This window comes from Choristoneura fumiferana, chromosome 6 (assembly GCF_025370935.1).
Source record: "Choristoneura fumiferana chromosome 6, NRCan_CFum_1, whole genome shotgun sequence".
NCBI lineage: Eukaryota > Metazoa > Arthropoda > Insecta > Lepidoptera > Tortricidae > Choristoneura > Choristoneura fumiferana.
Genome location: NC_133477.1, coordinates 1,627,212 through 1,641,584, shown reverse-complemented (window position 1 = coordinate 1,641,584; position 14,373 = coordinate 1,627,212). Strand labels below are relative to the sequence as shown.

At 40.4% G+C, this 14,373-nt stretch overlaps 1 protein-coding gene across 1 annotated transcript in view; it reads right to left on the bottom strand.

Moving 5' to 3' along the window:
• Positions 1-51: 51 nt before the first annotated feature.
• Positions 52-14,373, bottom strand: part of LOC141428799 (uncharacterized) — a 164,328-nt gene continuing 150,006 nt past the window's right edge. Inside the window, exons 5-7 of the mRNA XM_074088817.1 lie at positions 9,921-10,031; positions 6,529-6,704; positions 52-5,727 (exon numbers count right to left, since the gene is read on the bottom strand). Coding sequence (XP_073944918.1) covers positions 5,610-5,727; positions 6,529-6,704; positions 9,921-10,031 — 405 coding nt within the window. The 3' untranslated portion in view covers positions 52-5,609. The remainder of the gene's footprint in view (positions 5,728-6,528; positions 6,705-9,920; positions 10,032-14,373) is intronic.

Below are 14,373 nucleotides of genomic sequence, written 5' to 3'. Positions count from 1 at the left end.
TTTTCAAAAAAGTAGGTTTCTATATCCAGGATGACTTGAGTAAAACAATAGTTTTTATTATAAAACTTTATTACGATCATCTAGCACTTGACAATGTCAGCGTCGATAAAATGATTTCGTACTGTGAATAAATATTAACTATGCCGATATCTTAATATTAACTAACGTCTGACTCCAGATTAAAATTAAATCGTGTTCTAGGCTGAGAAATGTTTAAATTACATAAATAAGGCATTGTCAAACATATTTACAAAAAATGTATATGCGTGGAATGAAGTAGGTATACCTATACTAGTCGAGTTCATAAACTTCTGAGCAAGAATTTCGCACCGTATACGTGTCACTGGCATAGAAGTGACTGCTGTGGGATATGCGTCGGCATAGTGTAAGAGCTTAGTGGATCGTTGCGGGGCCCGAACGTGTTAAGGTGCTGATGAACTTGTACATTCACTCTCATGAGCATTCTAGCGAATGTTACATTGCAGGTAAAAGCTGACAAGATAAACACTAGTGTTTTAGTGAACATTGAAGTGAAACGACGCGACGCGGCGGGTTATCTGGCGCTGCCAAGAGCGCAATCAGCGGTATCGGCAATTTTTCAAAAAATATCAGTTTTTCTTTTACAAATATACAATTTTACTCGCAAATGTGATGAAAAACATTGTATGTCGCACGGGCGGTACTAGAATTACGAACATCGACTCATTAAAGCCCTCAGTCTTCGACTTCGGGCTTCTAATAGACTCTCGTTCGTAATTCCTTATTTACCGCCCTTAAGACACAATGTACTATAAGTTTTTTGAACTCTGTTGTCGTGATGTTTCGAAATAGGTACCTACGGTTATAATGACGTTACGTAACATTTCAATTCTAACATGAACTAAATGCCTTTTCGTATCTATGACAAAAGAGTCTCAACTATAATATTCTTTACAATGCACGTGCTCGGAAAGTGCCTCTTGACGTGGGTCAACATATCCATAGAAAATTAGTGATTCCTGCACGCATCCACAAGTGTGCAGTAAAGTTGTATGGATTTTACTTACCGCACTTGTGCGGTAAAGTAACTTTTTAAACTGCCAAATGATGTCCAAAGTATTGTTAAAAAATAAGTCTAAAGAGTCGTTATATTTAGGCTTTGAACAAATAAGAAAACGTTTGATGCAACCAACTGAATATTTACTGATAAGATAATACAGATTAAACGCGACAGAAAAGAGAACGTTATTTTATTTTTCATGTAAACTCGTATTTTAATTCCATCGAAAGTTATGAAAAAAAAGGAAATAAATTTTTGAGTCCAATTCGGACCGTGCGACGTCAAGCGCGCGCACTCGAAAGTTAACCAATGAGCTTCCAGTGCGCGCGCACGACGTAGCACGAACCAATCATGGTTACCCGTTCGCGCCTGTCATGAAACCCCGCCAAAGTAATGTTCATGAGTTCAGTCCGGTGAATTAATTTTTGATGAGTAAATAAAATGAAGAGTTTAAATGATGAATTTATATGTGACTTTACGCCGCCTTTCGTCCTCCACGAAGCACATATTGTCAGTGACAAACTCAATGCTGAACAAAATACGTGAACTATAATATACATACCTAAGTTAATAAACATCGTAAATTGATAGAATAATCTACTTCTACACACATGGATATTATAACATCTACCGGTATGTCTTATTCTTATTTATTTGCTTTTATCTATTAGAATTAGTGAACCAATTTTGATTTATTTACAGTTCCAAAGCTAAAAAATCTCAGATTTACGGTAACTTTTTGTTAATAGCTGGTAGATTAGATACATAAAACATATACTTGATGATAATTAACTATTACACGGATTTATTCACGGGTTGCACTGATATTTAGCATTATAGGAGCGTGCAGGAGATAAGGACTAGCCAATATAAGTGTGGAAAATGTCAAGCAACAAGGGCTAATAATTAATCATAAAAAATCACGATACTAAAACAAAGTCTCCTTTACCTATCATTAGTACCTAGCTGTAGCTGTTCTAATCCTCTGAGTCAATGATTGTTATGAAAGTTGGTTTAATAAAGTGTATACGTTAACGAATTTGGTTTGGCGTGCATGTCGGTATGTATATCTACTGCCTGCTACTAAAGGAGTATGGCAAAAAAATGATGTAGTCACTGCCTCGATTTTTTTCCTCGCTTAATGCATTGTAAAACGTTGTATGATATACGTGTCAAAAGTAGGAAATTCCCAACTCGTGCCGGCTCAAAACACTCGCTTCGCTCGTGTTTCAAGTTCTCCGCCACTCGTTTGGAATTGCCTACTTTCCGCACTTGTATCATAAATAACTATTATGCACTTATTCTAGAATGAAGTTGAATTGAACAATTAATTGCAAATGTATGAATAATGGTAACAGAATACAACGAAATGTTTATAATTTAATTATAACCTGAAGAATATAAACTAATAATATAGATTAGCTGTTTGTACAATGAAATATAAATATAATCCTAATTTAATTAAAATTCTGCTTTCTTGTTATTCCATTTCTTTCATTATTTTGTCTAAAATTAACGACCACTTATCTTCTAATTTATTGAATGTCACAAATAGTTTCTGATTATAATACAAATCCAAACGGTTTGACTAAATCTAACGCATTATAATTATAACTAATATTATAAATAAATTCACAAAGTACTTATTACAGGAGATGGTTTCGCGCGCATTCATCTCTGCCAAAAATATGACGGGCAATAACAATACCTATAGTACTATAGTCATGGGATGTTTCTAGTTGATTGTGCGTTGCATTTCAGGGCATAAAATTCCAGTAGTTCACAGGGCCGGATTTAGGAACAGCCGTCGGGGCCCCCATAAGGAAGAAGTTTCTACAAGAAACAATAGAAGAAGGTCATTGACATGTTCGGTGTTCGTTTCGAATAGTCTTTTTTGACTTTTTAGTTTCTTCCTAGCCCAAAGGCCTTAAGACTTCAAAATCAGACCCTGTGCGGACAACTGGAATAACCCTATACCTTGCCCTCCGAAAAATACTGCTGTCATAAGTACTTTGTAAGACATTTAAAAATACGATTAGGAAACTAGTAATTCGAACGAATTGAGCAAATTTAGATGCACTAAGTATATACAGGCCGATCGTGCGTGCAATTTGGCACCGCCAAGGTACGTAGGACTTCAGTTGAAATATACAAATTAAAACTAGAGGCTGTATGATTGAGATGTTTCATTCGAATAAAGTTTTTAAATACTAATTACGTCATAAGACGGTACTTTTGGGATATAATTTTTATGGACGCAATGAAAAGCAAAAACAGCATTCTGTATTTAAAGTAAGGTCCATCCCTATACGTCTCCTCTCCACTCCGCTCGTCTCCGCCTCAGAGCCGCAGACTTAGTTAACCAATATGACCTCTGGTTGTTGCGCCCACTGGGCATGGCCGCGCCCGTCTAGTGCGCGAGGTACCTAAAGTATAAGTACTTACTGTACACATTTCATTTAAACAAAATAAATATTGCTTTAAGTATCTTAACGGTTTTTGTCAACAGGAACATCTCGATCATTCAGCGTAAACTACTATCTAGATAAATAAGACTTAAAAGTATCGTATAACACAGATTTTTGACGAATAAACACAAGTTTACAAGTATTGTGTGCTTGTTAGTTGTCGAGACAGATCCAGTCTTGGCAACGGGTTCAGTTGACAGATTAGTTCAAGACCGTGGAGTTTGCTCGATGAAAGGATCTGCCACATTGTTAGTGAGGTGCAGATACATTATTAAGTTTAGGACTTAACCGACATGCTTAACCGACCATTCTAGACGGAGCTTAGTGAAATTGCTTGCAGATATTTTTCCGAATTGGTAACGCCGTTGTAACTCTACTTTGACTGTCTAATCATATCGCGGCTTGGAGTTTTCAGAACTTGGTTACTTTTTATCATCAGTCCGTTTTTGTCTTTAGTCTAATAGTTCAAATTCATAGCGCTATATACATAGTGCCATCCACGAAGACGCGTGATTTTATCAAAATTAGACATTAATGACATTGTAATAAGAACCACGGCACGCGCCATTCGTGAATGACTCTACCTATATATAATTAGCATACTTTAAAAAAAAATCAGTTAACCATCTTTAACGGCCAGTTAAGCGTGTCTCGGACTTAACAGTGACATTAGTTAGTAACATTATAATTATTTACAATCGTAAAGCTATCATTTTAGTTTGGTATGATATGTGTTTTACATAATATAGTGTTGCTATGAAGGTATGTGATTTAACGTTTAATCGTGTCGGGCTAGACTCTAGCCGCTAGAGACAGACAAAGACAAAAAATATTAAAGTTCACACTGACTTAACAGCGGCTTATGAATGAGGCTTTTGGTAATTTTCTTCCTAAGGTGGAATCATTTTGTGATAATCCCTGTGGCTTTTGAAATAATAGCCTTGTAGTTTAAAGTGTTGTTAAATAATGATGTACTTTTTGAGGAGGATTTAGTCTGAGCTAGTCGTTGCTCAGACTACATACCGTCACAAGAATCACCTAAAAATGCCTCCTCCATGATTTTCTAACAAAATTTTCATTCAAGATCTGTGCCAATAGGTAATTAGATAATAATGTTAATCGGTAATTAATAAGAAACTTAGTGGAATAATAGCTTAAAATAACCTATGTAGGTCAGAAAGAAAACGGTTTTAACTTATTTTAAAACCCTGTGACGAATTTGATTTTTTCTTAATGCCGACTAATTCAAATTAATATTCATTGAAGTATTGGAGACATCTTACAGTAGGTACAAGTCCTTAATTGAAATGATTAATTTTTCGATAGTATTCTACTTATAAACAGACTCCATGACTCTGATCCAGCAGAGTTTGATATCATCCCTCGGAAGATTTAATTTATGCGGCTAGTATTTGCGCATACGCCTTCAACACGCAAAATGAAAACGCTAGCGTAATTCATTTAGTAAGCAATAACCGTATTGTCTAACACCAAAGCGCTCGCGATTCACCGCCTCTTTCTACCCTCATCTTATACCGTGTTTATAGAAAGAAGTGGTGAAAACGATTGTGATTGCGAGTGCGTTACACAATATCAGGGGTTTACAAACTGGGATAGTGCGACAAAGATCTTCATGAACGTAGATGACGTTTGCAAGAGGGCGCTATAATTATCTGCGGTCCATTATGGAATCGCTGATCTATACGGAGACGCACTGGTCTCAGTTGGAGTCACTAGTCTACGTAAAGTGGCACTATCTGCGACTGGAGTCGCTGGTTGCAGTTGAAGTTGTTGGTCGTCGTTGGTCGCGACTGGAGTCGCCAGTCTACATGGAGTCTCGTTAGTTGCGACTGGAGTCGTCAGTCTACCTGGAGTCTCGTTGGTTGCGACTGGTGTCGCCAGTCTACATGAAGTCTCGTTGGTCGCGACTGGAGTCACCAGTGTATATGGGGTCTCTTTGGTCGCGACTGGTGTCGCCAGTCTACATGGAGTCTCGTTGGTCGCGACTGGTGTCACCAGTGTGCATGGATCGAGTTTCGTAGGTCGCGACTGGAGTCGTCAGTCTGCATGGAGTTTCGTAGGTCGCGACTGGAGTCGTCAATCTACATGGAGTCTCGTTGCTCGCGACTAGAGTCGCTGGCAGTGCTGGGCAATGAGTCGTGGTGCTCGGCTGCGGTTCGACTGGAGTCACATACAGCTATGAACTGCTCCGCGTATGCCCTGGAAGTATTAAAGCGACGATTTAGCCTGTTTTTCATGGCGTTGGTTGCGCCCTACGCATTTACAATTAATAACATCAACAACAACAAATAACAATCTTTACTAATATTATAAATGTAAAAGGTTCTCTGTCTGTCTGTCTGTCTGTTACTTCTTTACATTTAAACCACTGGTAAATAAGTGAATTTATTGGGACCCTGTGAAAGTTACACACGTCACACTATCGGCACGGCAAGAGATCCTTGGCCACCCCACCCGCAGGCGTACACTAGCGGCACTTATTGTCGAGGTTTCTTCAGGCATGCCGAGGTGTAAATAAAACATCCTGGATCCAAATGCAGGTTTAATTTAGTACCGTGGGAACGGTGCAAGCGAATAGTCATATTCAGAATTTTAGATTGCGACATAGTGGTCATTTATCTTTTTAGGCATGTATAGTGAGTGACGTTTAAGCTTGCTTAAGGCTGATAAAGCAGCCCGAGGGCTACCATGCCGAACCGTGCCGTGCCGACAGTGTGCGCCGGCCCATAGATGTGTAAAAACGACAACGAATAAAACTTTCAAATCGGTTCATAAGGACGGAGTTCTGAGATAACAAACATAAAAAAATACAGCCGAATTGATAACTTAATCTTTTTGAAGTTTTTAGGTAAACATGGGATTTTCAAGTAATTTAACTTTTTTATTTTCCTTAACAACATTATGTAAGTATAAAAAGTGTTTTTGTTCTGGAATCATGTAGGTATCTTCTAGGTAGCAACTGGAACTCTAAAGTTTTTTTTTGTAGTATAATACGAGTACCTGTCGAGTCCGGTGTAAGTTCGCTTTAGTTCCGCGTCAGACACGCGGTCGCGGTCGGCGCGCCGCTTGCGGTGGATGCGCTCGAGCGAGCGCGTCAGCTGCGACTCGCGGTCGCGGTCGCGGTCTCGACGCCGACGCGAACGCTGGTCGCGCGGTGACCGACGTCGCCTTAAGCGCTGCAATACGTAGGTCGAATATGTTAAAGCTGTATTTAAGAAGCATTAAGTGGAAAACACACTAGACGGGTGCGGGTCGGGAGCGGGTCGGGTCGGGAGTGCGGCGGGCCTATTTACGTGGCTGTATATGAGCAACATCACACCGTGATGTCAACTAGGGCATGCGTACCGGTACCATTTCCAGAACCGGGACTGAGATTTTCGGTACTGGGGCAGAACCGGAATTCCCGGGATTTCGGTACTTTTCGGTACTGAGTAAATGAATTGTATTTTTTTTGTTAATTTGATAAATGAAACACCTATAAAGTGATAATTGTTGTAATTTAACCCAAAAGAATTAACAAAGTGCAAAATTTAATCAACAAAAGTCAAAACACAGGTATGGAAAAGATGCTCTATGCCTGTGTACCTATAACGTTCGCTCAAACGTCTCCGCATTGCCGCTGTGCGCACTGTGCGGGCTGGTTTTTCCCTCTGTGACTCGGCTGAGGTGGTCCTACGGCGGTTCTCTATAGCGCAGGTTGCACTTCTGGGTGAGTTTAACGCCTACCGCCAGGTGTGGTTATTCCCGTTCCACAAGACCACTCATGCTGTAAGAAAAGCTCATGCTTTTGCTCTGGCTTTGAATTTCTCACACCTGTGCCAATTTAGTCGGTTTTAAAAAACTCAGTCGTGTTTATTTTCCGTTCTGTGCCTCTTTCTATTTCCCACCACCTTTTAGTTACACTTGTTTTAAGGACGAATATTTGAGCGTTTTGAACGCTCGGTCAAACGCCATTAGCATCCCACGTTTATAAGCACAACAGAAAGAAAATTGCGTCAATTTTAATCACGCGAAATTTAGCATCGGTATTGTCTTTAATTTTCATAAAAATTTAACCCTACGCATAACCCTTTTTAATAACACCTGCCAGAAACTAACGACAAAAAAAAACCGCTGAATATTCGCACTTTTCTTCCAAACTAAACTTTGGGGGTCACATCGAGGCCTTGGTGAAAACCGCTGCGAAAAAGCTTGGCATCCTTTCCAAAGTTAGGCTATACTTTACTGCGGACCAGCTCCTTCACCCTTACAGAGCCCGAGTCCGGTATTGCATGGAGTACCTATTGCTGTCACCTTTAGGACGGCTCTGCCCAGTACTAGTTGGCTGCTTTGGATTCGGTGGAACGGCGAGCGATGAAGAAACTCATTAGCGGCGATTTTGTGGTAAATTTTTGCTAACAGAGTTCGCCACCGCAGAAGGGTAGCTCGTGCTCGGTGCTACACAATCTTATTCCATCAGTTCCTTCCATTCACAGGTCGACCAGAAGTAGGCGGAATCTTCACCTTTATGTTGTCAGCATCCCTAAACTTCACACAAAGCGTTTTCGCTCGTCCTTCATTATCCGGCCGGATATTTAAGGAGTGGAAAGCCTTGCCAGCTTCTGTGTTTTCTGATCGCTACAATGAGGCTGTCTTAAAATCTAGGGTGAATGGACATTTATTTGGCAAGCGTGCTCCACCTCAGTCAACATCTTTGCTTACCATCAGGCGTGATTGTGGTCAAATGCAAGCCTATTAGGTACTGTATATAAAAATATGACAAAATAGAACAAAAAGATACGTAACACATCACTAACATATAACTAGTTGTTATTTAGATGGTAGTGTTAATTAACATTACATAGATAAAAACACAAACAAGCTCATCACTATCATTATCAATCGTTTAGACATACAGACTACAGGATAGTACCAATACTAAATCCTAACAGCTATATTTTGACTACCTGAGGCCGTATTGTCTAACGCGCTGACATTAGCGGTTGCAATCACCATCTCCTTCTACCCTCATCCTACACGAAGTGACAGAAAGAAATGGTAAAAACGATTGTGATACCAAGTGCGTTAAGCAATAAGACCTCAGTACCCCTAGTGTAAGTTTTCGGTTACAAAATACGTGTCGATCACGTTCGCGTAAAATCTCAATTTGTATGGAAACAAGAACATCGCAAACGTTCCACCAGAGGCGCTGTTCGTGTTTCCATACAAATTGAGATTTTATCGCGAACGCGATCGAGATGTATTTTGTAGCCGAAAACTTACACCTTCACCATTCGTCGTCGTCGCCGTCGTCAGGTCGGGCAGCAGGTGGACCGAGCATGCCGATTGCACCCGAATAAAACCGAGCGTGTGTGAATCGGTTAAGGTGACAGCATTACAAGGCCACGCGTAATTTTTGAATTCAAAAAACGTCAATTAATTTAGTTACAAACTCAGTACCGAAGGAACCGAAGAACCGGGATTTTTTCTCCCAGAACCGTACCAGTGTATTCGAAAATTCCCGGGATTTCCGGTACTTTCAGTACCGGGAATTCCCGGGAGCATGCCCTAATGTCCACGCACGATCCGCCCCGCGCCAACCGCCCCGGTTGGATAAAATTTGATATGTAGATAGCTATCTACATACCAAATAACATCGAAATGCGTCCACCCGTTTCAGCGTCAACACAACACATGCACACACTCACAAACTTTTGAATTTATACATTTTATAATTTAATTATAGATAAAAAAGTGGGGTGACACTCTTTCCCAGCCCGGATAGCACCGACATGGAAATACCGGCCCTGTTTTTTGTGTACCCGCACATAGAAACTGACAGGAGCTTCTATGGGTGTGTACACGAAAAACAGGGTCGGTATTTCCATAACGGTATTATCTGGGCCGGGAAAGAGTGTGTGTGTGTTTTTTGCAGGTGGTAGGACCTTGTGCAAGGTCCGCCCGGATTGCTACCACCATCTTGCTCGCTAATCCTGCCGTGAAACAACAGTGCTTGCACTGTTGTGTTTCGGCGTGGAAAGTAAGACAGCCGGTGAAATTACTGGCACTCGAGGTATCCCATCTTAGGCCTCTAGGTTGGCAACGCATCTGCAATCCCCCTGATGTTGCAGGTGTCTATGGGCGGTGGTGATCTCTTATCATCAGGAGACCCACTTGCTCGTTTGCCATCCAGTTGAATAAAAAAAAAAAAACCCAAAAAGTGTACAGGATTGATATGGGAATCAAGTCATTTTTCGAATATGGAACGTCGACTTATCTATACGGACACGTTACTACTACATACAAGAGGTCATCTTCCTATAACATCAAATGGACCTTACGATACTTACGCCATCTAGCGATCCACCTGTCAAAAACCCTCATTGGGTCGCCGGGTCGGGCCGAGTACTTACAGCGTCATGCACGGGGTAGAAGAGCGGCGCGGGCGCACCGTACGGCGCCGGCGGCAGCGGCAGCGTCGCGTACCGCGGTGGGACCATCACGCTCACCGGCACGCGGCCGAGCTGTGGACAAACGGAAACATCAGAAACATAACTGCGACGACCAGATGGCCTAGTGGTTAGAGAACCTGACTACGAAGCTTGAGGTCCCGGGTTCGATTGCCGTGTCGGGGCAGATATTTGTATGAAAAATACGAATGTTTGTTCTCGGGTCTGGGTGTTTATAATATGTATTTAAGTATGTATCTATCTATATTTAATTATATTTATCCGTTGCTTAGTACTCATAACACAAGCTTTGCTAAGCTTACTTGGGACTAGGTCAATTGGTGTGAATTGTCCCGTGATGTATTTTTTGATTATTATTATTATTATTATTATAAACATAATAAGGTCTACTTGACAAGCGAAATATCGCTAGATGGCGTTAGTATCATATGGTACCGTCAGCCAAATAAGTGGTCTATCAATTTTTAAACAAGTTTCTATCAAATGAATATGTTGCTAAAGTCGAATTTTGAAGTTGACAGACACGTCTATTGGCATTATTGTTTTATGACATGCAAACGTTTATCAACTTTAGGGTGGTAGACCACATATTAGGTTCTTACCTATGAAATTTGGGGTTTTGTATTTTATTTTTGGAGATTTTTATAGCAAAAAATACAAACTGAGCGGTGGTGTAGCGGTATAGCACACGGCACGGAATGCCGAGGACCTGGGTTCGATTCCCAGCGCTGGTCTTATTTTTCTGGTTTTTCTGTGCATCTCTATATTTCAGTTTGTATTTTCGATATAGGTTTTACGGGATGACCGTAAAAGTAACAAAAAAATTAGAATTGAAATAAAAAATAAGTACAAAAAGATTCCAAAAAACCAATCTTAATTTTTATAGCAGTTGCGTTTTCCATACTAAATGTTTTTTAATTTATTTAGCAACCAACAATGCTAGCGTTATGTAACTTATGTTCGTGTTTAAAGACAATAATAAACTAACTATGAAAATCAATTAAAATGTAAAAAAATGGATCGACAATCACACCCAATCAAAAACTAAATTCTGGAAACAAAAATAAACGTGTTTTAAAACATATTTTTTCTTGTAGTTAATTAAATAAATGCTTTGGTTTTATGGCAGTCAAAAGTGCACGATGAAGTCAAAATATTGTGTGTAAAACTGAACATCTTCTATGTCTGTTATGTCGAAGTTACGATAGTTAGAAGCACGATAGAAAAATCGCCAATTTCATAGGCTAGGACATACCCCTTATTCATAAAACTTAACAAGCCTATGTTAACTAACAAATGCTTTGTCCCTTTTTAACAAATACAAATGTCGAAGTGACAGATAAGGACAAACGAATTTTAGCGGCATTTTAACTAAAATAGGGTTATGTATATTCTCCTTTTATTACCATTCTGTGTGATTTTATATCCTCTAATAATATAAGACTATAGTTCTATCTAATCAATAACAACATCTTTTGTCTTTGTCGCAGTGACGTGACTCCCGCAACAGCGTTCGGCCGAAAAGGATTTTTTTTTTCTCTTTTCAAAATTATTTTCTTGCTGCTGTCAAACTGTTGGCGTTCTGCAGAATCAACCGCAACCCTGTCATCGCAACTGACATTGGCCAAGCCTTAAGGCCGCCATTGAGGGAATAATAATAATAATAACTAAAATAGGTTTGATTGTCGTTTATGAATAAGGGGGCTAATATTTATCTCACGGTACGTTTGACTCTTGCTTGCGATTGGCTCATTTAGCCAACCAATTTGGCCAATCGCAAGCAAGACGTGACGCCAACCGAACCTCAGGATACTAAAGCGCCATCTAGCGATATTTCACCTATCAAGTAGCCCTCATTGCAAGCTATGGAGAACATGCTCGGGGTTTCTCTACGCCGAGTCTATGAGATCGAATCAGAAATACGATAAGTACGTAGAACCAGGGTCACCGACCCAAGCGAATTCTTACTAAAATGGCAATGGGCAGGTCGTATAGCAAGGAGAACAGCGCTAGTATTTCCGGACCCGTACTTACAACTTGGGGATTTTCAAAAAACGAGCCTATAATTTTCTCAAAGGGCCGTAACGCACCGTGTAACTCAACTTATAGGTGTCCATTTTTACCTCATATAAAAAAAGCTTGATCTGGGTTGGGTTCAATGAAGTTGGTCACCCCAGCGTAAGGGCCAGTACAGACGGACTGCATACCAACATCAACGTGACTGCAACTGCCGTCAGCCTATACTTTCAATGCAGTTCCATTGCAGTCGGCACAACTGCTCGCAAAATGCACGTTGGCTGAGATTCAATTAAATACCGAATGGCTTACCGAAAGGATTGAATTTAAACTTGCATTAAGTTGCCATCCGCGTTCAAAACTAGCATACAAAGAGATCCTGCAGTGCTATGTAGTTTAAAAGGAATTTAAACCATGTCAGCGAGATTTGCGAAAATCTGCATTCTCGGCGTCGCGCGCAGCTTACGAACTGCCTCGTTTCGTCGCACCTCGGTCACGTTTTACGAAACCTTAGTTCTAGCATGACAAAACTAACCCAGATAAAACCGATTTGCTGTCATTCCATGGAAAATCTTGCACATCATCATCATCATCAGCCTATCTTATTCCACTGCTGGACGAAGGCCTCTCCTGCTCGCCACTGAACACAATCCTCGGCCACTCTCATCCAGTTTTTGCCAGCTACCTTTCGAAGATCATCGCTCCACCTAGTGTGAGGGCGTCCCAGGCCACGCTTGCCGATCTGCGGCCTCCACTCAAGAACTCCTTCACCAGCGGTTATCGGTTCTTCGGCTGGTATGGCCGGCCCACTTCAGTTTGCTTATTCGGTGAGCTATGTGGATGACTTTAGTTCTCTGTCGGATTTCCTCTTTCCGAATCCGATCCCCATAAATTGACCATTTTAATAGAAAAAATAAAAATAGAAAATGTTTATTTCGCGTATTTTTAATTCAGTCCATAATTAAATACCGTCTAAGTGAATTCTGTCAAAATGTAACGAAGGTTCCTGTGATCAGTAGTGGTTTTAGGTTAGGGCGCCACGCCCCTTTTATCCTCTCGCTCATTGAGCAAAAAGAGGGGTGTTATAAGTTTGACCGTTATGTTTGTCTGTATGTCTGTCTGTGGCATCGTAGCTCTTAAACGGGTGGACCGATTTGAATGCGGTTTTTTTATTTGAAAGCAGGTTTTCTAGCGATGGTTCTTAGATATGTTTCATCAAAATCGGTTTAACCGTTTCTAAGATATTGAACTTTGAAGTGACAAAGTCGGGGGTTTTCCAACTTTTTGTTGATTAGGTTATCGTATTACTTTTGGACGGTATTCATTTTGGTCCGAATTCAAAATACTTAGTAAATTTATTTGTACTTATCATCACCCCAGCCGATATACGTCCCACTACCGGGCACAGGACAGACCTCCTCTCAGAATGAGAGGGCTGTGCTGAATGACAGTAAATCGAATCTGGGTCGGTTCCAACTGATAGCTCGGCACGGTCGCGTCCAGAACACGGCATTTGAAAGTGAATGTGTACTAAAATTATAATTAGATGGGCCCGAACAATGGGATGAATAAGGCTTTGATGTCAAGCGCGATATAAGATCAAGATTAAAATTTGACTCGCAGCAGGTTGGTATTGTCTAGCGGGCGAACGCTCGCGGTCGCATTCACAATTCACTATCTCTTTCTACCGTCGTCCTACACCGTGTGACAGAAAGAAGTGTTAAAAACGATTGTGATTCCGAGCGCGTTGTTAACAAAATCAACGAACACGAGTCGTACTTCCCATGAGTATTTAGTTTAGTTTATTGAGCAGTCGGCGACCGTCTTTTGCTTATTTTTTGCTAGTGTTTTTTTTTAAAGATATAATATAAATAAATTTTATTTGAGATTTTTTTTACAATCATCTTTAAGTGTTTTGGTTAAAGTACCTAACACGTAAACTAAATAAATGTACAAACAATAAGCTACGCCGTGTCCGACCTAGATTTGAACTCTAGACCTCCAGGTACCTAATGACAAATATATCGAAATCACCGATGTTATTGCGCGTGAGCACAAAAAACCATTTTAACTCGAAAACACGCCTTTCCTAGAGATAAGAAAGATTGAAAAGAAGTGACTGCCTGGTACCAAGAAAAATGAGCATGTACCTATACAAGAAACATATTCAATGAACTAAAATAATTTCCGACTCAGTTGTTGAGTCTAACAACTGGTAGCATGGTGTACGGTTGTGTCACTCTGAAGATGAGCTCTGTTTGAGTTCGAAACGCGTCAGTGTAGTGTGGTGGTGGTGATAGATGGGTTTGTGTGATTTGTGTGTGTTCTTACAGTGTGGAGGTGGAGGAACTGCATGAACACGCATATTTTGCATAAGCTT